Source organism: Lynx rufus, unplaced genomic scaffold, assembly GCF_022079265.1.
Source record: "Lynx rufus isolate CCGP_SWC_20201006 ecotype Redwood Valley unplaced genomic scaffold, mLynRuf1.p SCAF_2, whole genome shotgun sequence".
NCBI classification, from domain to species: Eukaryota; Metazoa; Chordata; class Mammalia; order Carnivora; family Felidae; genus Lynx; species Lynx rufus.
This window is the reverse complement of record NW_025814834.1, coordinates 34,906,639-34,932,252: the sequence shown is the minus strand read 5'-3', so window position 1 is coordinate 34,932,252 and position 25,614 is coordinate 34,906,639. Positions and strand designations below refer to the sequence as shown.

At 39.2% G+C, this 25,614-nt stretch overlaps 2 protein-coding genes across 5 annotated transcripts in view; both read left to right on the top strand.

The window, feature by feature from the left end:
• Positions 1 to 11,893, top strand: part of LOC124514163 (aldehyde oxidase 2) — a 103,387-nt gene extending 91,494 nt beyond the window's left edge. Inside the window, exon 36 of the mRNA XM_047082237.1 lies at positions 11,789 to 11,893. Within this exon, the coding sequence (XP_046938193.1) occupies positions 11,789 to 11,893 (105 nt within the window). The remainder of the gene's footprint in view (positions 1 to 11,788) is intronic.
• BZW1 (basic leucine zipper and W2 domains 1) lies at positions 11,695 to 24,863 on the top strand. Of its 4 annotated transcripts, none has more exons than XM_047083574.1 (12): positions 11,695 to 11,791; positions 12,997 to 13,070; positions 14,838 to 15,014; positions 17,007 to 17,101; positions 18,092 to 18,157; positions 18,773 to 18,908; positions 19,565 to 19,674; positions 19,819 to 19,989; positions 20,465 to 20,611; positions 20,970 to 21,108; positions 22,491 to 22,613; positions 23,039 to 24,863. In XM_047083574.1, the coding sequence occupies exons 2-12, from the start codon at positions 13,007 to 13,009 to the stop codon at positions 23,068 to 23,070; spliced, it is 1,260 nt and encodes a 419-aa protein (XP_046939530.1). In that variant the 5' UTR covers positions 11,695 to 11,791; positions 12,997 to 13,006; the 3' UTR covers positions 23,071 to 24,863. The 4 variants fall into 4 exon arrangements, with proteins under 4 accessions (XP_046939530.1, XP_046939532.1, XP_046939531.1 ...); XM_047083576.1 differs by having other exon boundaries at positions 11,722 to 11,787; XM_047083575.1 differs by having other exon boundaries at positions 11,752 to 11,824.
• Positions 24,864 to 25,614: the final 751 nt, after the last annotated feature.

Here is a 25,614-nt window from a genome sequence, read left to right as displayed (position 1 = left end):
AGGTGTTAACTTCCAGAACATTGATAAATTGCAAATGATGTCTGGTATAGTTGAAAAGATAATTCCAAAGGTTTTAGTTTTTTCACTCTATAAGATATTAACCAGTTTTGTTTTAGTTTTTGGCTTTTGATTTTTGGGTGTTTGTTTGCTTGTTTTGGGGTTTTTTTTGTTTTGTTTTGTTTTTTTAGGCTGTGCAACCTTATTCTGACATTCTTTTTTTCCATAATGATTTCTTATTTCTTCCTCGGAACTTGCTTTATCATCCTGGCTACCTCATTGACTGTATCCTTGATACTTGCTTACCATATATTATAACAGCCATAGTTTAATAGTTTCAAAGTTAGATACTGATACACATCAAGAAAAAACAGACATAGAACTTTGAGATTTTTTCCAAACGTCAGAAAAGCCTACACAATTTATATAGCGGTGAATCTGATTAATATAGTTAGTTTACAATTTAAGTGAATATATTTGATATTCTACAACAAATATAATTTTTTGACTAAATGTAACCAGCAGACAATTACATTCCAGGGAGAAGATATAAAGAACTTTGTCTTGGGCGCCTCGCTGGCTCAGTCAGTAGAGCATGTGACTCTTGATCTTGGGGTCATGAGTTCAGGCCCCACATTGGGTGTAGAGTTTAGTTTAAAAAATAACAACAACAAACTCTGTGTACTATTTTTCAAAGAGAGCAAATAAATCTTTCATGGTGAGTGGCATTTAAAACAAAACAAAACAAAACTTTGGGGCACCTGCTTCGTCCATAAGTAGAGCATGTGACTCTTGATCTCCGAGTCATAAGTTCAAGTCCCACATTGGGTATGTAGATTACTTAAAAATAAAATCCTAAAAAAAAAAAATTTGCCTTAACTTTGAACAAACAACCCAACATAATTAACACTAAATATGTAACTAAGAACAAATATAACTAAGAACAAACTTCTTCCCTCTTTTTGCAAATATAACAAAAACAGAGCCTGTACCAATTTCAACAAGACCTTTTCCCACCTGTCTGGTCTCTTTGTTCCTTGTGCTCAAGGAATTGCTGCAATATCAATGTTCTCCAAAGCTTATAGAGACCAGTACATTGAAAAAGCAAAGTAGGGGCGCCTGGGTGGCGCAGTCGGTTAAGCGTCCGACTTCAGCCAGGTCACGATCTCGCGGTCCGTGAGTTCGAGCCCCGCGTCGGGCTCTGGGCTGATGGCTCAGAGCCTGGAGCCTGTTTCCGATTCTGTGTCTCCCTCTCTCTCTGCCCCTCCCCCGTTCATGCTCTGTCTCTCTCTGTCCCAAAAATAAATAAATGTTGAAAAAAAATTAAAAAAAAAAAAAAGAAAAAGCAAAGTACTTGATTTTTTCCTCCCCTAAGCCTTTCAAACACCATTGTGACCAATGGTTATTTATATTTTTAACCAAAAACTAGATGAATCAAAGTTTGGTAGCTTATTTCAAATTCCACAACCTCTTAAGTTGCTCACAATCCATAAACATTGAAGACATATTTTTGTGTACACACAAAAATAACCCCCCAACACACACAAAAAAAACACTAAAAACTAAAAAACAAACAAACAAACAAACCCTCTGTCCTCTCTCCTTAGCCCTGAAATTCTTCTCCCCATGCCATTAAATCCTCCATCTGGAAGAAGCAGACATAGACATATCAGAATCAGCTAAGGAGCTTTTTCAAAATTCCCACACCCAGATGCCCACAACTACTCTATCCTGATACACTACCCCAGAGTGGCATTGCCAGAATCTGCATAGTTTAAAAATCTATAGGAGGAAGAGGAAGAGAAGCAAGTATACAAAACACAGGTTGTAGGTGGGTATATCAAGTTAGATAAAACAGAATCCAAAAGGTCTCACTTTCTAGCCCACTACAGCTTCCTTTAACCCAGAGTGACCTTTCTAAAATGCTGACGGTCCACTGGTGTCATACTATAATAATCTTCAGTAGTTTCCACTGCTGATCAGATTATCACAAACTGACCTGAGGCAATTAGGCAATTGACTAGCTCTTGGGTTTTGGGTTTGTTTTTTTGTTTTGTTTTTGTTTTTGGTGTGTGTGTGTGTGTGTGTGTGTTAGTTTTTTAATTTATTTTGAGAGAGACAGCATGTGCCAGCACACTACTGGGGGAGGGGCAGAGACAGAAGGAGAGAGAGAATCCCAAACAGGCTCCGTGCTGTCAGCACAGAGCCCCGACATGGGGCTCGAGCTCACAAACCATGAGATCATGACCTGAGCTGAAACCAAGAGCTGGACACTTATCTGACTGAACCACCCAGGCACCCCCTGACTGGCTCTTTAATAAATATCTATAGCCACCATGAGATAGGTCAAACGTCTTGCATGGTAGGTTCATACTGGGTGGATACAACACTCTGGTGGCACAATCTTCTAACCTTCTAGCTGAGAAAATGATAGCATCCCCTGGGAAGAAGGCACTCAGGACCAGTAGCACTCCAGACCTACAGCCCTGTCCCAGCACTGCCTACTAGATTCTTCCACCTTCTTCATATAAGGTTCACAGGATGAATATAACCTTTCTGGCCAACCATTTACCTTATTTCTAACATCCAATTATCCAAATACCAGTTAACAAAAACTTATGATGAAGTTTTAGAAAATTATTTGAAATGCTTATGGAAACAATTTTGAAGGTCAGATTCATGATTTGGATTCTTCAAATGTAAAGTTGGGGCACCTGGGTGGCTCAGTCAGTTAAGTGTCTGACTTTGACTCAAGTCATGATCTTGCAGTCCATGGCTTTGAGCTGCATTGGGCTCTGTGCTGACAGCTCAGAACCTGGAGCCTGCTTCGGATTCTGTGTCTCCCTCTTTCTCTGCCCTCCCCTGCTCACACTGTCTCTCTTTCAAAAATAAATAAACATTAAAAAAAGGGTGCAAACTGACTACATCTACGGCATAGATAATAGTTAAATATGCTTAAATATATCATATCATTTTTACTAAATATCTAAAGTATTGTAAAGTAAATTACTACACAGAAAAAAACACAGATTAAGACCAAACGCCCCCTTCATCTCTGTCATCCCTTCCCCAACACACACATGCATATACACACACACTCTTATGCAACACACACCAAGCTGCTCCCTGCTCTTAGAATTTGGCAGCCATCATCACTTTTCTGGCCTTTCCACATGCTGCTTCTTGCCCCTACTTCTCCATCTGACCAACCTCTTCTCTTCCTTCAAGACCCACTTTGGAGATCTCCTATTCAGAATCCTTTGGAAACCCCTTCCTTCCCAGCCCTGTGGATTTGCCCACTGCCTCATCCACCTCCTAATGGCCTCTAGTGCAAACCTCTCCATCTATACCTTCACAACTGTACTGTACTTGTCATTATCATCTGTGTCCATCATTGGACAGGGCACATGATAAGAACCGTAATTAATTGTCTTCTGACTGCCATTGACACCAGGCACGTAGTAGGTATTTAGTAGATACATGTTGTAGAAAATAAAAGTGAAGGTCCTAGAGCATTTCACTTTTTTACCTCTTTTCTGCCAAAGAAAAGCAGAGACCTTCCTAACTGTTCTCAGCAAATGCCATTTCTGAGAGACAAATCTGTTGCATATATGTTGTTCTTTCTAGGAAAGTGATTCTCAAAATGTCATAAAACACCAAAGTTCTTAATGTTATTTCATAACACTTTTTACCTGGGTTCTAAAAACTCTTCATGGAATCTGTGTATATTAAAATGTGACTTACATTCAAAGTAACAGGTGTAGAGAATTGATGCAGAATTTCGTTTTAGCACTTCCTATAATGATTCACCAAAAGCTGAAAACCTCTGTTGTGGGCAAGCCTAATTGTATAAAGCCTTCTAAGGCTACCATCACCTGTACTAGTTAGGTTCTGAAAAATAAAACTATGTTTTAAAAGAAAATGATTTTTGTCCCAGAAAGACCTAGGAAATCCTCCAAGACAGTTTTAATACAACATTTTAAGAGGAGAATTGGAAATGCATGATGAGTAAAAGGGTTGTACTTTTCTCATCAGATAAATTGGCATTAGATTTCCTAAATAAGTAGTCCATGGCCTTCTTTTGGAAGAATGATCATCATCAAATATATTTAGCTTACTTTGAAAGTAAAACAGCCCTACTTACCCACAAAGTTTCTATGAAGAATTCTAAAATCCATGTGAAAATATTTTGTAAACAATAACATCCTCTCTAAATGAAGGCCTATAAAGACCATTCTATTACTACTAATTATCAGCAGTAGTTATTACTACTACTGCTGCTGCTACCACTACTAACAACAATAATAATAAAGCAGCAACTAAGTTCTATTTAGTTTAGTTGCTTTCTCATTTTAGGCTAATAACTTTATATCACACACTGACCCTAAAATGTGAAATTTGGGTTTATAAAGAGAGCAAAGAAAGATGGCCATCTAAATATGCCAGGCAATAGTTCAACATACATTCGAGATAATTTTCTAACACAGAGACATTTAGATCTGGGTCATCAATAAGATTTCTTGTTCTTTAAATGAATTTTAATATATTAAGAGATAAGACTTGATAAGCAATAAACAGCCTTTCCTAAATAATCCTGTAACTAACGGTTATACCATATGCCATCATAGTTAACCTTGTTTGCTTTTCTTTAAATACATGCCTTGAATGTTACATAACTTAAAATGCAGCAATTATGCTCATCCAAAATATTACTTACTTGGCAAATTACCTCAAACTATTTTCTGAATAAGCACTTTACAGGAGCAAAGAGTTTTCACCTTAACCTACCATCATTCCTATGTGGAGAGAAAGAGAATGAATGCCAGGTTTCTTGAATGCCTAAGCCTCAAAAATCTAAATAAGAGATGTCTGTTTCAAGGGAAGGTGTCTTAAAAGAATAACTTACTTACTGGGGTGTTGGGAGGCTCAGTTGGTTAAGCATCTGACTTTGGCTCAGGTCATGATCTTACGGTTCATGGGTTCAAACCCTGTGTCAGGCTCTGCACAGATAGCAGAGCCTACTTTGGACCGTCTGCCTCCCTCTCTCTTTGCCCCTCCCCCATTTGTGTGCACTGTCTCTCAAAAATAATTAAACATTTAAAAAAGAAAAGAATAGCTTATTTACCAAATTTTATTAAAATAGGTAATTACTAATGCTTATTTTTTTATTTTTCATAATCTTGATCATAACAAATATTATTAATAGTAAATAATAGTAAATATTATTAATAGTCAAATAACTAATGAAATCATTCTATGCGGCAAATGAAAGAAATGTCATAAAAGAGGGATTCTTGGCTGGCTCAATCGGTAGAGCATACAACTCTTGATCTTGGGGTTGTGAGTTCAAGCCCCACATTGGGCTTGTAGAGATTACTTTAAAAAAAAAAAGATGTTTTGGCACAAAAACAGACACATAGACCAATGGAATAGAATAGAAACCCCAGAACTAGACCCACAACCATATGGCCAACTGATCTTTGACAAAGCAGGAAAGAACATCCAATGGAAAAAAGACAGTCTCTTTAACAAATGGTGCTGGGAGAACTGCAGAAGGTTGAAACTAGACCACTTTCTCACACCATTCACAAAAATAAACTCAAAATGGATAAAGGACCTGAATGTGAGACAGGAAACCATCAAAACCCTAGAGGAGAAAGCAGGAAAAGACCTCTCTGACCTCAGCTGTAGCAATCTCTTACTCGACACATCCCCAAAGGCAAGGGAATTAAAAGCAAAAATGAATTACTGGGACCTTATGAAGATAAAAAGCTTCTGCACAGCAAAGGAAACAACCAACAAAACTAAAAGGCAAACAACAGAATGGGAAAAGATATTTGCAAATGACATATCAGACAAAGGGCTAGTATCCAAAATCTATAAAGAGCTCACCAAACTCCACACCCGAAAAACAAATAACCCAGTGAAGAAATGGGCAGAAAACATGAATAGACACTTCTCTAAAGAAGACATCCAGATGGCCAACAGGCACATGAAAAGATGCTCAACGTCGCTCCTCATCAGGAAAATACAAATCAAAACCACACTCAGGTATCACCTCACGCCAGTCAGAGTGGCCAAAATGAACAAATCAGGAGACTATAGATGCTGGAGAGGATGTGGAGAAAGGGAACCCTCTTGCACTGTTGGTGGGAATGCAAATTGGTGCAGCCACTCTGGAAAACAGTGTGGAGGTTCCTCAGAAAATTAAAAATAGACCTACCCTATGACCCAGCAATAGCACTGCTAGGAATTTACCCAAGGGATACAGGAGTACTGATGCATAGGGGCACTTGTACCCCAATGTTTATAGCAGCACTCTCAACAATAGCCAAATTTTGGAAAGAGCCTAAATGTCCATCAACTGATGAATGGATAAAGAAGTTGTGGTTTATATACACAATGGAGTACTACAGGGCAATGAAAGAACGAAATATGGCCCTTTGTAGCAACGTGGATGGAACTGGAGAGTGTGATGCTAAGTGAAATAAGCCATACAGAGAAAGACAGATACCATATGTTTTCACTCTTATATGGATCCTGAGAAACTTAACAGAAACCCATGGGGAGGGGAAGGAAAAAAAAAAAAAAGAAGTTAGAGTTATATTGAAAAAAATAAAATAAAATAAAGTAGGGAACCCAGGGGGGTGCCTGGGTAGCTGGTTAAGTGTCCAACTTTGGCTCAGGTCATGATATTGTGGTTCATGAGTTCAAGCCCATGGGCTCAGAGCCTGGAGCCTGCTTCAGATTCTGTGTCTCCCTCTCTCTCTGCCCTCCCCCTGCTCATGCTCTGTCTCCCTCTCTCTCTCCCTCTCTCAAAAATAAATAAACATTAAAAAATAATAATATAAATTTAAAAAATTATAAAGTAGGGAACCCAAGGATGCCGGGCTGGTTCAGTCAGTAGGGCATGTGACTCTTGGTCCTGAGTTTGAGCCCCATGTTGGGCATGGAGCTGAAAGAAACGAAGGAAGGAAGAGAGGAAGGGACGGAGAGAGAGGAAGGAAGGAAGGAAGGAAGGAAGGAAGGAAGGAAGGAAGGAAGGAAGGAAGGAAGGAAGGAAGGAAGGGAGGGAGGGAGGGAGGGAGGGAGGAAGGAAGGAAGGAAGGAAGGAAGGAAGAAAGGGGGTAAGTAGGGAACCGAATTTGGCCTAATAATGATGAAAAAAAGTTTCAAAATACTTCTATCGTAAGACATTGTCCTGAATGTTGCTGACATTTTACCCAAAACTTTGTTATTGACATGCTGGAGTTTGCAAGGTTAGCCATTACAGGATTCTTAACTGAGCACAGAAAGTCTGAATAACAAAGTCCTGCACAGCACTAACAAAACAAAAGGCAATTTAAGGCAGACTTGTGCCTTGTCTTATGAGGCATTTCCTCAAAGATCTGATTTATCCCTCCTCTCCTTGAGCTCATTAACCTTAAGCTCCTTAAACTTAACACTTTAAGCTCCTTAAATTGTTACACTAGTACAGCATTTATCAAGTAGGCATGCAGTACACTGTTAGGAATACATTCAGTTTAAGGACAAATAACAAATCTACTAAAAGATATGGAACCCCAGTTATGAGCTTTCAAAGGGTCTTTATCATGTAAAGCATCAGTACTCACATTTTACAGAGAGGTTAAGTGACTCATGTGAAATCTCAAAAACACCCAGGGACTAGATTCTCCTTTAAATATCTATACTCCAGGGCACTTGGGTGGCTCAGTCGGTTGAGTTGAGGGTCCAATTTTGGCTCAGGTCATAATCTCACAGTTTGTGGGTTCAAGCCCCACATCAGGCTTTCTGCTCTCAGCACAGGGCCCACTTCAGATCATCTGTCCCCGTCTCTCCCTGTCCCTCCCCCACTTGCGCACGCGCGCGCGCGCGCGCACACACACACACACACACACACACACACACACACACACTCTCACTCTCTCTCTCTCTCTCTCTCTCTCTCTCAAAAATAAATAAATATTTTAAAAAATAAATAAAAATAAATGTCTGTATTTCAGCATCCCTAAAAGAAAACCAGCTTGAAAGTCCTTCTCACCTTTCTTTCTCCTCCATGGTCAGGTCTCCTCCATGAGAAGTACTACCTATACCAAACCCATCCCATACTTACTAAAGCATGATGCTTGCTATACAGTGAGGCACTACTAAAATGAGTAAGAAATTGCCATTGCCATAAAGAATTTCAGTATAGAATAAAAGACAACTGCAAATACAAAAGTAGATTGAATATCAAAAAGCACAAAGTGCAAAGTTCAGAAAAGGAATATGTTTACATCAGCTGCAGTGATTAAGAAAGGCTTAAGGGAAGGGTAGTATTTGAGATAAGCCTTGAAATAATAAATGGGATTTTAACAGTAAAGAATGAGGAAAGGACATCTCAGTCTGATTAAAGCATAGAGTTCAGGTGTTTGGAAACTTTTCTGCTCGAGATACAGTTTATAAACATTTCCCAAGGGCATAGGTAAACTAGGCTGCCTGCCATATACAATTCCAAATGACCCCCTCCCTCTCTCACTTCCAGGAACATATATCAGCATGCAAATGAGTGAGAATGATCTTATAATAGATAATCTTCCATCTGCTTTACTTTTTAAAGGAAATCACTTGCTAAATTTAATATAGTTTTTAGTCAAAAATGCTTGCTACATCCCACGATGGATGGCAATTATAGGTTAAGAACCACCAGTGTGATGGGAAGTAAAGGTGAAAAACATTGGTCAGAACTATCCCTGGGTGATCTGGAGTACAAACCACAGCATGTAAATAGTGAAGAGATATGATTCAGGTGGCATCTGGGAAGATTATTCTAGAAGGGTGGAGAAAGGGATAGCACAGTTAGGAAGTTATTGCAAAAGCCCCAGTTACTTAGGGGTAATAGAGGCCTAAATGAAGATATTACTGGAAAAAGATGATTGAGTTGAGAAACATGACAAATATAGAAGATAAGCTTTGTGAGGTCAGAGGTCTAACTTGTTACCTCTGTGTCTCTAGTGGTCTTTAGTTCAGCAACTATTTGTTGAATGGATAAATAAGATCTTGGTGGCAAGACAGTAATGCTACAGTAGTGCAGCCAGAATGCCTGGGTTCAAATTAAGCTCTTCCATTTACTAGTTATATGACCTTGGGTAAGTTACTTGACCTCTCTATGCCTCAGTCTTCCCATCTATTAAATGGGGCTAATGATGGAGTCTAGATCATAGGGTAGGTTTTTTTTTTTTAAATGTTTATTTATTTTTCTGAAAGAGAGACAGAGCATGGGCAGGGGAGGAGCAGAGAGAGAAGGAGACACAGAATCTAAAGTAGGCTCCAGGCTCTGAGCTGTCAGCATAGAGCCTGATGCGGGGCTCAAACTCATGAACCAAGAGATCATGACCTGAGCTGAAGTCAGATGCTTAATTGACTGAGCCACCCAGGTGCCCCAATCATAGGGTAGTTCTGAGGATTAAATAAGGTGGAGTGCTTAGAAGAATACATGACACATATATCTGCCACATAACAGTAACTATTCTTATTAGTAAAACATTGTGCCTTTAACAGAACTTCAGAAGTGAGAAAAACAGTTTAGGGGTAAGGGTACAAAGAGTGTTTAGTTTGGCATTTAGTGGAGCTACCAGATAGGCCTTGGGGAAAAGGCTTACACTGAGGAATCTGACTCTTGCCACTTCTCTGCACTCCCCATAGTCCTCCCATCTCCCACCAAGATCCAGTCACACTAGCCCCTTTCAGTTCCTCCAACAGGTCAGGTTTTTCCTACCTCAGGACCTTCCCACTGTCATTCCCTCAGCCTAGAAGGATAGAGAGCCTTGACAAATATGTAATGATTCAATAGCATTTGGCATTCTTTTAAAAGTTAACTCCAGGGCACCTGGGTGGCTCAGTTGGTTAAGCATCTAACTTCGGTTCAAGTCATGAACTCACAGTTCGTGGGTTCGAGCCCCGCATCAGGCTCTGTGCTGACAGCTCACAGCCTGGAGCCTGTTTCAGATTCTGTGTCTCCCTCTCTCTCTGCCCCTCCCCTGTTCATGCTCTGTCTCTGTCTCCAAAATAAACATTAGAAAAAAAATTTTTTTAAGTTAAATCCAGGGGCACCTGGGTAGCTTAGTCAGTTAAGTGTCTGACCAGCTCAGGTCATGATCTCACTGTTTGTGGGTTCTAGCCCCGTGTTGGGCTCTGTGCAGACAGCTAGGAGCCTGTAGCCTGCTTTGGATTCTGTCTCCCTCTCTCTCTGCCCCTCCCCTGCTCATGCATGCTCTCTCTCAAAAACAAACTTTTTTTTTTTTTTAATTTAAAAAATAAAAAAATCAAAGTTAAATCCCTACGAATGTATAAGGTAAGAAAGCAAGGTGGAATAAGATAAAAGGAATGAGCACAGAAAAGAGGAACAGCAATTGCAAAGGACTATCCAGGGAGGTAACCAGGATAATTGGAACGAAGTTTTTAAGGAGATGGGTAATGTTCTAAATGCTCAGAGGAGGAAAGGAAGATGAGGATCACTGGATTTGGCAATAATTCTGAGGAAGAACTCTGAGAAAGTAATTGTCCACGATGTTGAGAGGGGAAGGCAGCAGAGGTCAGATAGTTAAATAAATCAACTAATATAAACTGATTTACCAAAAATGTTTGATAAGGGAGAGAAGCAGAGTGCAGGGAAGATGACTGTAGCAACAGACCCTGTTTTTAGGGTTTGGGTGGGATTTTTTGGTAGAAGGATAATAACAATGGAGAGGCAAACAAACTAAGATACAAACAGAATAAAAACATGAGGCTAGATCTTGGAGACATTGTGCATCTCTGCAGTTTTAATGCCCACAGTGCTTTTCACATGCGTTACCTTGTCCCTCAACTCTCTGATGATACATCCTCTAATTCAGTGGTTCTCAAAAGTGTAGTCCCTAGACCAGCATCATCAGCATCAGAGGGAACTTGTTAGAAAAGCACATTTTTGAGTCCTACAACAGATCTACATAATTGTGCGGGTTAGACCCAGCAATCTGTGTTTTAAAAAGTCCTCCAAGGGATTCTGAGGCTCTCCAGGTCCCCGCAAGGACCACACTCAGGAGAAAACGACAAAAGACCGCTGCAAGGAGTAGCGGCCACAGTTGGAGGGCAGAATTTTCTTCTGAACCTTCCATCTGGATCTCCCAACCTCCTAAGAGAGGCAGTGCACGACCCCAGCCAGCAGCACCACAAAGCAAAGTCGCCCCGCTTCGGACTAGCCTGAGCGAGTTCTACCAACCCCAACGGGAGCGGAGGTCAGCTAAGGACCCTTGGCCAAGCTCAGCCACCGCCCTAGAAAGGGCCCGAGTGCACCAACTACTCAGGCTTCGACTTCCGGCGGGGGGGGGGGTCTACTGGGAGGGACTCCGGGCGGCCGTATCCAAATTCTTCAGGATTGGCGGGGATGGGGGGCGGGGTATTTGTTCTTCTAACCCCTCCGTGTGCTACGAGGCCGCAAGGGGCAGAGAAGGAAGAAAGACAGGCTAGGATAGGATAAGTTTCCGCAAAACCTTGAACCCAATAAAGGAACAAAGAAAACTTGAAAACCCTTCTCCCGGTCCTTTCCTACTTTCCCACCCCGAATCCCAAGGAATGGAAAAGGCGGAGCCTCAAGGCCTCGTCTAGGGGACGCGGGGAGGACGCTTGAGGAAGAAATCTCGCGATAGGAGGCCGGCCGGGGCGGGGGTGACACCTCTTCCCTCCTCCTCGCGTTAGTTCCGGTCGCAGAGGAGACACCGCCGCAGTTGCTGCCACATCGGGGATTTCTGGCTCTTTTCTCTTCGCCTTAAAGTCGGTGAGGCGCGAGGCTCGCCTGTCCCGGGACGAGGTTGTGGCCCTCAGTCGCCAGACAGGGCAGGGTGGTGGGGGCCGGCAGGTCTGGTGTGGCCCGGCTTGAATGGGTCTGAGCCGCCGCCTGAGGCCAGGCCGGATCCGGGGCCTGGATTCGAGGGCCACTGCCGCCACCTCAGCAGGGAGGTCGAGGGTCTGCGGCCCGGACCGGGACGTGGGGCCCGGGGGTGCGCTGCGGCGCCAGAGACCGAGGGACCCCCCCTCCCCCCAGCGGCCTTGCCTGGCCTGGGTAACAAAGCCGCTGCGGCCTCTGTTGGGTGATGTACGCGTGGGGGGTTCTGGCGGGAGGGGCGGGGGAGCAGCCACCACCTCTGCGGCCGCCTCCACCACCGCTGCTTTCGCTGGAGGGCGGGCGGATGTACGGGGCGGCGGGGCCCCCGGCGCGAAGCGCCTCGGCGCCTGTGGTCCGCTCGTTGCGGCGGCCGCCACCACCGGCAACGGGGTCAGTGGAGAAGGGGCTGCGGGCCGAGAGCTCGCCCCTGCGGCGCCCCGCAGGGGCCGAGGGGGTTCTGGGTGGGGGGTGGGTTATCTCGTTCGAGCGGCAGACACAGGAAGGGTGTGGATAGGGAGACACGTGCTCGGGGAGGAGACTTGGATTGCAGGGTACGGGGTAAAGGAGGCTAGGCCGGCTCTCAGTTCATTTTTGCAGGCTGGAGTGGTGCAAGCGGCCGCTGCAGTCACGGGCACAACTTCATAGGGTGGTGCTGCTCATAGGCCCACGGTAGAAAGGATTCACCCTTTGACGGTGTCTGAAAATTGACGTATACGTTTTGGATACCTCGCGGCAATGGTGGCAATCTCGCTTAGACTTCTGTGGTGCTTAGAAGTAGTGGAATATGCAGGCGAATTCAAAGAGGAACGAGGAGGAAACCAAACAATTATGTTTATGATGGGTGATTTGCCCCTAGTCCCTATGGTGCTGCTATAAGGTCTTTTAAAAGTGTACTTCACCGTACATCTTCAGAGTTTCTTGTAGGGAGAAATGCAGGATTTGAAGTTACATTAATTCTTGGTGTCTGCCCCAGGTACTGCCAGGCTGAAAGTGTTATATTTCATTTATATTGTGACTACACCAAGGTTTGATGCTTTGTTTTTAGAACAAAATGTTATGGCACTGATATTTTTAAGGCTTTATTTTCCTTTTCTTAGGGTGTCTTTTATGAATAATCAAAAGCAGCAAAAGCCAACGCTATCAGGCCAGCGTTTTAAAACCAGAAAAAGAGGTAAATATGTTTTAAAGTCTCTCTCCAAACTTCCAGAACAACTTTGATATCTTGGTTTTTCTGCCAGGCAATTGCTTAATAGTAAATCTTTTGAGAGAAAATATCAGAAAGGAAGTTGAATTTCTAGTTGACTGCCATTTCAGATATACCCTTAGTATTTTTACTGCTTTTCTAAGCCTTTAGTTTTTAGTATCAACATATATATCTCTAAGGTTAGTGAATGGTCTTTTTATTGTGAGGATAAAGTACCTTTTTTTTTTTTTTTTTTTAAGTATGGAGTGCATTTTCACTAGCTAAATTTTATTTAAGCAGACTTGCTTGAGGGGAAAAGTTAATTTATGAAAGCAAGCTCCTAATGCAATTGCTGGTTTTTCCCAAACTTTGTGAAGATTTCTGAGAGAAAAACCAGACTTTACACATGGTAGCTAATTATGGAACAGAGTTCACACTGTAATGTCTTTTGAAATTAAATATTTCTCACAGGCAAGTACTAGAATTCTGTTAACTGCTTCTATTAGTGGGTAGTTAGGTGAATATTCTGTAGCAAAGCACTTATTGGTGACGCAAAGTTAAGTGGGGTGTGGTCTCAGATATATTTTGTATTGGGCTTAATACTTCCACCAGGATTTTTCAGTGTTATTGTTCAAAAGCCATATTGACCTTATTTTACAGGAGATTTTGAGGAAATAGAACTGGGTCAGCTACGGGTTATAAATTGTTTTTTTCTACACTGGGTAACAGACACTTTGAGATATATATTACATAATCTTTTGTAATCCCTGATCATAGACTGTCCTCTTGTAGTGGGGAGACTAAACAGTGATTTGATTCTAGTCTTTTCAGATTTCTTTAGATTTAACCTGCTAAATAAATTTTCTCAAGAGGAGGAAGAGCAGTTGGAAACTGAGCAATTTAGCAGTAATAGGGAAAAGTCTGTATCCCCTTGAGGATGTGGTGATACCAAGTCATTTTATTGTTATTAGCATCAGGAAGAGGTGTCACTTCCCCAGTTCCACATTGAGATAACTCATGCCCTCCTAGTTCCTCATGGTGGGGTCCTGGGTAGCATGAACAATCATCCCAGTTTGCCTGGGACTGAAGACAGTTCCCAGGACCTAGGCTTTTCAGTGCTAACACAAAGTCTTGGGCAGACAGGGAGGAGTTGGTCACTCTAGGGCTGTGTGAAAATTAAGGTGGCATCTAACCTAGATAGGGAAGTCAACAAAGCTGGGTATGTCCCTAAAGCACTGTTAAGTACCAAATGAATGATTTAAAACAAACATACAAACATAAAGTGTTATGGGCATTTAAAGAAAAGAATCAAGAGCTCCAGCATTTAGACAGAATTTCACTCAAGAAGAAAATTTACCTGAAGTTTAGAGGATGTCCTAAATTTCAGAAGAGCCCAGAGACAATAGGAGAGCATTTGGAGTAGAAATTGCCTCCTGGCAGTAGGAACACACTAGCTCATTTAACTCATCATTTATGAGACTTGTGTGAAAAAAATAGTAGGAGAAAAGCCACACAATTCTTGTGACTAGGCAGTCATGCCTTGCATTTGCAGAGGATATGTGTAGTCTTTTATTGTGTCTGCTTGCATTGCAGGTCTTGGGTAAGCTTTGTGTTTTGTTTTTTTCAGGTGTTGAAATAAATGAGATTGTGATACATGTGGTTAACTTATTCAGTAGTTACACTTTCATAAGGTGGTGGTTTCATGGCATTTTGGTAAGCCTTTTAAAACTAAATGTTGTGGGGTTTTCCCCCCAGATGAAAAAGAGAGGTTTGACCCTACTCAGTTTCAAGACTGTATTATTCAAGGCTTAACTGAAACTGGTACTGATTTGGAAGCAGTCGCAAAGTTTCTTGATGCTTCTGGAGCAAAACTTGATTACCGCCGATATGCAGAAACACTCTTTGACATTCTGGTGGCTGGCGGAATGCTGGGTAAGTGTCTGGGTTTTGTGGGAAATGTGATGTATAGAGATTATGTGGAATCCAGAACATCGACTATTTGACAAACCTGTCAAATTGGGGTGGCTTTGTTTTTGGCTTTTTTACTTTCTTAGGATTTTTCCATTCCCCCCGCCCCCAGGTCATAGTAGTTTAGCAAATTATCTTGCTCTGTCTAGCTTTATAGTTGAAATCTGTTAGAAAATCATAACATTTGGAGATGACTTTTCTGATATGTACATCCCTACTACATCCCCAATCAGTAATTTTTCCAAACTGTGTTTGAACACTCTCCATTAATGGAGAAATCTTAGCCTCTTATGTAGTCTTATGAAATACTACTTCTGTATGCCTGAGGACTAATCCTACATTCTTCAGTACATTAGCCACAATCACTTAGAGTGTGGCTAATCTAAATTGAGATGTCCTATAAGTGTCAAATATACATTGAATTTTAAAGACTTGATATAAAAAAGAATGTAAGACATGTCAATAATATTTTGAATACTGAAATGTTAGAATCAATATTTTTGATATGTTGGATTAGAGTATATTAAAATTGCACCTTTTTTTTTTTTTTTTGGGCGGGGTGGGGGGGGAGAGAAAGAGCCTGAGCCAGGGAGAGGGGCAGAGAAACTCATTTTTTTATAAGGAATAACTAAGACAGTTTACAGGTTTTCTTAATGTTTATCTTTTGGGGGGCGGGGCACAGAGTGAGAGAATCCCAAGCAGGCTCTGCACAGAACCCAGTGTGGGGCTCAAACTCATGAAGTGTGAGATCATGACCTGAGCCAAAATCAAGAGTTGGACGCTTAACTGACTGAGCCACCCTAGGCACCCTCTGAGGAACTCTTAAGTAGGCTCCACGCCCAGCAGAGAGCCCTGACACACGTGGGGCTCTTAAAACTGCAAGATCATGACCTGAGCCGGAATCAAAAGTTGGGCACTTAACTGAGCCACCCAGGTGTCCCTGTTTTTAATATTTTTAATGAAGTTACTAGAAGATATAAAATTACATCATGTGGCTCACATTATGTTTCTGTTGCACAGCACTGCTCTAACTTCCACCTCCACCCTCACCAGCTCAGGATGTCTTAAAAGAATGTGCCATTTAGTTAAATATCTTCAAATGATGGTGATAATTTCATTTCCATAGCTCTTTAAGACATTTCAAAATGTTTTCACAGTGATATGATATTGATGCTCAGGGCCAAGCTGATAGAATCAGAACTCTTATTTGTAAGCCTGCAGAATGGAGGCTTAAAAGGCTTCAGTAACTTACATGCAGTCAAATAATTACTCAGTGGTGGAACCAAGGAACTTAACGTTCATATGTTCTAATATATTCCATTATATTAGCAGTTTGTAGTAAGAAATACCATTTTCTACTTACAATACTAACCCTAAATCTTTTAAAATCCTTTCTTAAACCTTTACTAAGGAAATTTTCAAATATATCCTAAAGAGAATAGTAAAATGAACTTCTTGGCTGTTACCCTACTTAATTGTTAACAGTCTTAGTCTGGCTGTGTTCCCCCTGACTTCATCCCCCTCCCCCATATTTCAAAGTGTATATCAGACTCACTTTATCCATAAATACTTACAAATGTATATGAAAGATAAAGACTAACTTGTAAGTTTTTATGGCCCAGCCTCTTAGGAAGCTTGAATGGTTGTTTTCTGTATGGAAAGTTACGTTATCAAAAGCAACTTAAAACATCTCCACTTGAGTGACAGATTTGGTACTGTTGAATGGTTAATGCAGTGAGTTTAACTGGGTTGCTGAAGGGGGTTATTCTCTCAAGTTGTTTCACTTTATTCACCAACCAACCATGTTGCTTTTGAGATAGTGACTTTGTTCTCAGATCATCTTTTAGAATTTGTATCATTTTATTTTATAATGAGAATCCTTCCAGAAAGTAAGATTGAAATAATTACTAATTTTAAATGAAGGTCACTGCAAATTTTTTGTAAAATATACCTTAGCCCCAGGTGGTACACTGGCAGATGACATGATGCGTACAGATGTCTGTGTGTTCGCAGCACAAGAAGACCTAGAAACCATGCAAGCATTTGCTCAGGTAAATGAAACTATATATTTATTTCAGTTAGCTATTATCCGTCTGAATAGGAGTAGTCTGCTTTTAAGAGGTTGCAAATAGAAAGTTGAAGGAATCTGAACTGAAGATTTAGAGATACTTTTTGGTGTAATATTAATGAACTAGAAATTTCAAATGTGTTGAGGAAAACAAAGTAGAAAAGATTGAATTATTTTCCTGTTTGTCCCTTTGGAATTAATCCATTTTTAAGGAAAACCCTCAAACTGAAAAGGAAAATCATTTCCTTGTCATTTCATTCAATTATTTCTGCCTGTAACTTTTTATTTTATTTTATTTTTAAGTTTTTTTAATGTTTATTTATTTTTGAGACAGAGCATGAGCAGGGGAGGGGCAGAGAGAGAGGGAGACACAGAATCTGAACCAGGCTCCAGGCTCTGAGCTGTCAGCACAGAGCCCGACGCGGGGCTTGAACCCACGAACTGTGAGATCATGACCTGAGCCGAAGTCGGACGCTTAACCGACTGAGCCACCCAGGCGCCCCTGCCTGTAACTTTTTAAAGATGAATGAGTTAATAGGCAGATTAGCTTACCAATCAGAATTTCATTCAAAGGTTTCATACATAGTTTGTGTTATTGTAAGCAAAGAATTCAAGTGCTCCTAACCTAGAAATTTGTTACCTGTCTTTGGGAAAGTAGAACTATATTCTCTGATCTTATTCTGTTAATAATCCTACAGATGGGTAAATGACTTGTATTTAAGCAATAAATAGTCCTTGCTTTAATATCTGGCAATAAAAATCTATCGTGGGTGGCTATTAAAGTGTTACATTGTAAGTTTTGAGAGTTGACTGATTCTTCCCAAGTGGGCTTTTTAAATAGCTTGTAAATTCTTATATCCAGTGGAAGTTTCCCTTCTTTGATGCTCTAAAGATACTATGAGATACTCAGATCTTTTAGGAATCTGGCATCTGTAGATATCAAGTTATTAAATTCTATTACTGTTCTTCATAGGTTTTTAACAAGTTAATCAGGCGCTACAAATACCTGGAGAAAGGTTTTGAAGATGAGGTAAAAAAGGTATGAACAACAGTATGCTTTGTGGATACAGAAGGTTGGGGTCAAAGAGGGGAACATTAAATCTTAATTTTGCCACAGATTTGAGAGGATTTTAGGTATTTAGGTAGACTGTCATTGAAATGTGATTTGGGGGTGTGTCATTTAGTTTAATTTGCTACACAGTGTTTCCTAGCTTTGTGTCCAAACAAGTGGCAAAAAACTAAAGACCAAAATGAGGTTTGTTCAAAAGATACAGTAAGATCAGAGCTAAGCAGATTGAGAAAGAAATTTAGCATACTTGCTATTGAAGTCTTAGATAGTCTGTATATAGGTAGATGAAAAAATGTAGTAATGTTAATAGTAACATCAGGTTTCAACCTGTTCTAATTATTAACTCATGTAATACAGAAACCCTGTGAGGCAAGTTTTATTATCCACATATATATATGTGAGGAAACTGAGGCACAGAGGATAAGTAACTTGCTCAGGATCACTCAGCTAATGTTACTATAACTGAGACTAAAACTTGGATGGTTAGACCCCAGAGCCCACACTTTTAATCAGTATAGGTTGCTTTACTATGTCTCTTTATATAATACAGTTGCTCTTTTAACCTTTAACTATTTACTTTTATAGCTGCTGCTGTTCTTAAAGGGTTTTTCAGAGTCGGAGAGGAACAAGCTGGCTATGTTGACTGGTGTTCTTCTGGCTAATGGAACACTTAATGCATCCATTCTTAATAGCCTTTATAATGAGAATTTGGTTAAAGAAGGTAATCAGCCTTTAGTAAAGAATTGTCTTTAGTTGTGTGAAGGTGAGGATACGATGTACTGATATCAAAACTAGGATATAACTTACATAGATTTGATTTGTGTAATAGTCTTAGTTTTTTAACTATCTTTAAATTTAATAAAATAAAACTCATTAGATATTTAATATATACCTTTGGCTATCTTTAGGTATATATCAGATGTGGTTATAACTTAAAAAGAGAAATGCCAGGGAAACCCAGAAAGATTAATTCCAATTGGGAGACTTGGGAAAGTCAGAGAAAGTGACTTTAGGGAAAATGTCAAGCCAAAAAGAAAATAAGTTGCCTGATGTAATTTTCATAGTTAAATAATTCTGTTAAAATAAAAACAAAACGTTTTTAAAACTAGACTACTGAGTGCTTAATGTGCCCTATTTCCCACAACAGCCCTGTCAAGTGTAAGAACTGTTACACTCATTTTACACATTAGAAAGCAGTTTAATAACTAAAAGTACCTAACTAGCAAATGAGACAATAGAGAAATTGGAGTGAAATGGTAAGCAGCTTAGTGGCAGAGGGAAGTTTGGGGGTAAAGGGAGTAAGTCTGTGGTTGAAATGGGGAGATAGAATGGTTGAAATCCACTTGTTTCTGCTAAGTAAGCTCTTTTGTTCTACAGGGGTTTCAGCAGCTTTTGCTGTAAAGCTCTTTAAATCATGGATAAATGAAAAAGACATCAATGCAGTAGCTGCAAGTCTTCGGAAAGTCAGCATGGATAACAGACTGATGGTTTGTAACTTTTTTCATTCTTCCCCTTCTTGGCAACACTTAAAGTGTAACAAGGGAACTTTCTCATTTCTAATCTGTGAAAAGAAGTGGTTTTTTATTGATACGATTTAAAGACCACTTGACCAGATTAAATTCTCCTTTCAGGAACTTTTTCCTGCCAATAAACAAAGTGTTGAACACTTCACGAAGTATTTTACTGAGGCAGGCTTGAAAGAACTTTCAGAATATGTTCGGAATCAACAAACCATAGGAGCTCGAAAGGAACTCCAGAAAGAACTTCAAGAACAGATGTCCCGTGGTGATCCATTTAAGGATGTAAGATATTTTTGTTTAAACCATCTTTACGAACTAACTAGAACTTAAATAAAATTTTGGAAAAAATAAGCCATCTCTATGATTTTTTATTCACTTGAGAAGCTTTAAGGTATTTCACCAGAGTGAGTTTTAATTAGTGGCTGTTGAATTATGTGCTGGGGCTTTTCATTAGCCTTTTTCACATTTAATGCTTTACTAGTGCCCAGAAATTATAGGGCTTGGGGATTTTGTAGGGTTTAAGCCAGTGAATAGGTTTTATGTTTCCATCTCCATCCTTTTCCAGCTGGTTTGCCTGTGTGTAAATTAAGGCTTGGACTAGAGGTCCATCCCTTCCAGTTCTAAAAGTTCTCTGATTATATGTGGTACACGTGTGGTTCCATTGCCAGTTGTGTTTTTATGTTTTTGTAAAAGGTCTAAGATCGATGCATAGAGTATACATATCAAAACATTTACTAAATTGGGATTCTTTTTGCAGATAATTTTGTATGTCAAGGAGGAGATGAAAAAAAACAACATCCCAGAACCCGTTGTCATTGGAATAGTCTGGTCCAGCGTAATGAGCACTGTGGAATGGAACAAAAAGGAGGAGCTTGTAGCGGAGCAAGCCATCAAGCACTTGAAGGTAAGTCTGACTTCACCTTTCTTTGGCTCACAGTTTAAAAACAAATACATGTTTAAAAATAGCATTGGCCTGAAATTTGTTGTTTGCTTTTGAGGGAGTATTGGAAAATATGAGCATTCCTTATTTATTCTCTAAAATATTAACATTGTATTGACAGTTGTCTGGAATCCCTGGTGCAGACAGTATAGCTTGGTTGGCTTAGTTGCTTAGAGAGCCTTCTGCTTAATTTAAGTTTCCATTACATAGAATATAATTTACAGTGATTTTGAAAGATCTGTTACGTTCTGTATTTTAGGAATTTTGAAATGGCTGGTCATTATAAGAAGTGACTACATTTTTTCTCTTTTCCCTTTAAAAGCAATACAGCCCTCTACTTGCTGCCTTTACTACTCAAGGTCAGTCTGAGCTGACTCTGTTACTGAAGATTCAGGAGTATTGCTATGACAACATTCATTTCATGAAAGCCTTCCAGAAAATAGTGGTGCTTTTTTATAAAGGTAATTTAAATTTTGGATTTTGTGAATACATTTAATAAAAATCCTAAAATACTCCTCTAATAATTTCAGTGAGTCTGAACATTAGCTCCATAAAATATTTTACTCTAATCATAGGACTGAATTGTCTCTAATTGAATTGGGTGCTTTTTAGTGTATTAATATCCAAAACATCTTTAAACCTTATTAATAAGTTAAAATCTAAAACCTTCTTGGTGTGGCCTCAAACTTTGTCTCCTGTTCTCTACCAGTTCTCTTCCCCAGACACACTCTTCACATCTCTGTAGTCTTTGGCCCATGACAATTTGACTTCCCTTCTTCACTCTACCCCATTAGCCATCTTGTCCTTCAAGATCAGTTCAAAATGCTCTGGTAAAACCTTCTATTTCAGTTATTATTCCCTTTTCTGTGATCCCTATTTCAGAAAACTGATCTAAAGTGGTTAATAAAGATAAGGACTTTGTTGGGAGAGAGCCCATTGCAATATATGTAGATTACTATCGTTGTTAATAATGTTTGGGTGTTTTTAAACATCTGTTTTTGAGAGCATGCTTGTGAGTGGGCGAGAGGCAGAGATAGAGGAACAGAGGATCTGAAGTGGATCCTGTGCTGAAAACAGTGCGCCAAATGCACAGCTTGAACTCAAAAACTGAGGTGATGACCTGAGCCAAAGTTGGACACTCAACAGACTGAGCCACCCAGGCACCCCTGTTTTTTTGTTTTTTGGGTTTTGTTGTTTTTTGTTGTTGTTTTTTTTTTTTTAAGGGAGAGAGAGAGTGTGCACACGCATGCAAGCTGGGAGGATCCCAACCAAGCTCCACGCTATCAGCTTAAGCTCAGAACCTATGAGATCATGACCTGAGCCGAAACCAAGAGTCAGATGCTTAACCTGCTGAGTTTAATGAATTATTGATCAAGTATCACTGATTACTTAATCACAAGGTTTCTTAACCTTGGTATTCCAGATATTTTGCACCATTTAACTCTTGTTCGTAACAATCCTGTGCCTTATAGACTGTTGAGTAGCATTTCTCCTCAGTGTAACAATCAAGAATGTCTCTAAACATTGTCAGATGTCCCAGCACGGGGATGGGGTATGTAAAGTTGCCTTCAGTTGAGAAAGTCACTGGTTTAGTGAGTGTTTTTCCTAGCTGTAGGTTCCTATGTTGGCAAGAAGTTGACAAAACATTTCTTTATGTAGGTTTCTCATTTTATCTTTTCTATTTTTCTTTAAAAATTGAAGAAACCAGTTGAGTGTTCTGAATACAATTATTGTTTTTACTTGACTTCAGTAGGCTATTTTTTACCATGCACACATCTGTACCTTACGTGGCATCTGACTCTGCCTGAAAAACTCCCAGATGTAATGATGACTCTCTTTCTAGCTGAAGTCCTGAGTGAAGAGCCCATTCTGAAGTGGTATAAAGATGCTCATGTTGCAAAGGGGAAAAGTGTCTTCCTTGAGCAAATGAAAAAGTTTGTAGAGTGGCTCAAAAATGCTGAAGAAGGTAAGTCTTTTACTTGGTGCAATTTGTTTGGTAAGCCGGAGAACTAATTTTAATGTGGCCATTGTATATGCCACCTTTTTTTATTCATATACCATTTTGTACCTTGAATACAGACTTTCATTCATTTCTGACAGATCTGCAAATACTTATTTACTTTAAGGCAGGTAGGGAGAGCTTGACTTTAAATATTGAAGTATTTTGATGGCGTGGCCATTAGACATTCTGAGGAGGAAAATTGAAAAGATTGAGACTATTTAATATTCATGAATTTTGAGATTTATAAATGAAGGCTTGTGAATATCTTCGTAAGTGGGGGATTATTAATAATATATCTTAATTATATTAAAAATCTTCATAGTTATAAATGGGGACTTTTGTTTTCTTTTATTATATAATGCTTGACTGCATCTTTTCCCCTTTTCTAGAATCTGAGTCTGAAGCTGAAGAAGGTGACTGAATTTTGAAACTACACCCTCAGTAAAGCAAACAGGAGTTGTAGATAAAATGTCACGTCTCATGTGTCCTGGTTCTTACATCTTCCTACCTCCCTATATCAAGCATGATATAAGGGCTTTCATGGCAAATTTTATTTTAAATGTTTCTATGGTTACTGGAAATGTTGGGTTTAGTTTCTAAAACCATGTTTTAAGTAGCTACAGGAGCTATAGATTTGAATCTAATGTTGCATTAGTCTTTTCAGTTATCTTCTACCTCCTGTATTTTCTACTGTAATAATGTAATTTAAGGCCTTCCACAATGAACAGTTCACTTTATTCCCTGGGTTTTCTATATAAACAGTTTTCAAGATATGATTTGGTTAAAAATAATTTGTTATAAAAATTCTGTTTGCAAATTAAACTGTAAAAGTATCCAAAGTCTCAAAAGGCAATGATTTGTGTGATAATTTGGTATGCCCAAAGCCCTGCTCATCAATGAAAATCTCATATACAGTAATTGAATTCATTAACATGAATCTTGAGTATTTGGACCGTTGCTTGCATGTTGGTATTTTCTTGCATTTTTAACCCTGGATGTCCTTGAGCTCAATTGTTTGCTCTCTGGTTTTTATTCTTTAGTAAAGCCATGGAGAACAAGCTTGAAAGTGAGTTGTTTGGGAAATTGTGTATGACAGAGGTGGTGGGAAGAAGAAAGTTGAGCTTGTTCTCATTAAAAACTTTTGCATTCAGTTTGTATCTTTCCAGGCAAAACCAATGGATATTCTTTTCATACAGCCATTTTCAAATGTACCTTAGAAAAATCTTGTCATTTAAAGTATTTTACGCTTGTCATGCACTTAGATTGAAAGGAAAGGGACTCATAAAATAATGTGAGTGCCTACCTGGCTCAGTTAGAAGAGAGCATGTGAATCTTAATCTCACCATGGATTCGAGCCTCACATTGGGTGCAGAGATTACTTTTTTAAAAAAATAAAAATAGTATGAGTAAAGAAAGTGACTATCAAATCCCAGGAAGTTGTTAAATATTAAGTGGTCAGCATGTTCTGAGACTCTAAATGTAACTCCTTTCCTCTTGCCTTAGAGTATTTGTTGTAAAGAATGAAGTGCAATGATGATACATTCCCACTTGATCATGTTGGATCAACTTCATTCTCTTGACATCCTTTTAAATAACTCAAGCATCTGGCTATTAACATACCCTAGTTTCCATCTTTTTAAATTGCCATGAGCCAAATATCTCTTATATACAATTGATCCATTTATTTCAATGGCTGCCTTTTAATTTCCATCTTTCTTTTCTTGCTGCTACCCATATATATATGATATATATGATATATATATATATATATATATATATATATATGAAGTCATTAGAAAACAAAATGACCACCACTTTGGTGGAGAGACTTCATATTAATAAAGTGAACATTTTGAAAGGGTTTTTTTTTTGTTGGGAAAAGAAACCAACTTAGAATGATGCCACCAGACTGAATGGAAATTGCCCCTTTCAAAGGTGCCGTTCTTAGGAGCCAAGAATTCGGTGTTTAAAAGTTCATCTTGAGGGAATATGTGTAATATAATTTGAAGTAAAGGTGTAGTGACCTTATGAAGAACATAACTGATACCATTATGAATGGGGTGAAATTGTTAAAGGAATAACTTTGATAGTTTTAATGCACAGGCAAAATGTATTCACTAGGTTTCTACATAGTGATCTGCTTTTACTTTGTAATTTGTAGTCCTCAAAAGACTTTTTTTCAAAAATAATAAAGTCCATCCTACGCCTAGGTTATAGGTCAGTCTTCTTTAGTTTTTTGTTGTTTTTTTTTTTTGGTGTATTCCATGTTTATACCTAGGAATAGCTGTACGTTATGCGTTCAGACAACGTCTCTACTGTGCAAGCATTTAATAATTGTCCTTTTCATCCTGTGATTCCCTAACTGTAACACCCACACAGAATTCCAGTGTAGCGGAAACTACATTAATATTTCTATAGCCAAACCATTGCATGTTACTGTCGTACAAAGTGTACCCTATTTTATTATATACTGTGTATAGTGAAAGAGTGTGTAGTCTTCCAGAACTACATTATGATCTTTGTCTGATCATAGTTTTTTTCTTCATAATGACAAAGTAGTATTTACTTACTACAATGTTATAGTAAATGGATAAGTCACCTGTGATAGTATAAAGAAAGGGAATGCTTCCTAAAGACTACAGATTTTTATTTTGAATTATAAGTGGAATTTTGGAACTTGGCTGCCAATGCCCACCTATGGCCTCAAATATTTACTGCTTAATCTAGATATTAAAATTGTACTTGTAATTATAATTGGATAATGTTAGCTGATTTTCCTAACTTGGTGTCAGTTTCCAAGGATAAGTCGTCTTTTAAGTGCCATAATTAAATGTTTAGAGCTGATCCTAAGTTTCTTAATTATTTTGGGAGTATTATCCTAGAGATATTTGTTTGTTCTTACGAAAACTCCAAATACAAAAATGCCACAGGAAATTTTGACATAGCATAGTGATGGTGGGGAGAG

Coding starts and splice junctions, on each gene's coding strand:
- BZW1 (XM_047083574.1), top strand. CDS start 13,007: ATGAATAATCAAAAGCAGCAAAAGCCAACGCTATCAGGCCAGCGTTTT. Junction 17,102..18,091: donor CCATGCAAGCATTTGCTCAG/GTAAATGAAACT, acceptor TGTTCTTCATAG/GTTTTTAACAAGTTAATCAG. Junction 21,109..22,490: donor AGTGGTGCTTTTTTATAAAG/GTAATTTAAATT, acceptor CTCTCTTTCTAG/CTGAAGTCCTGAGTGAAGAG.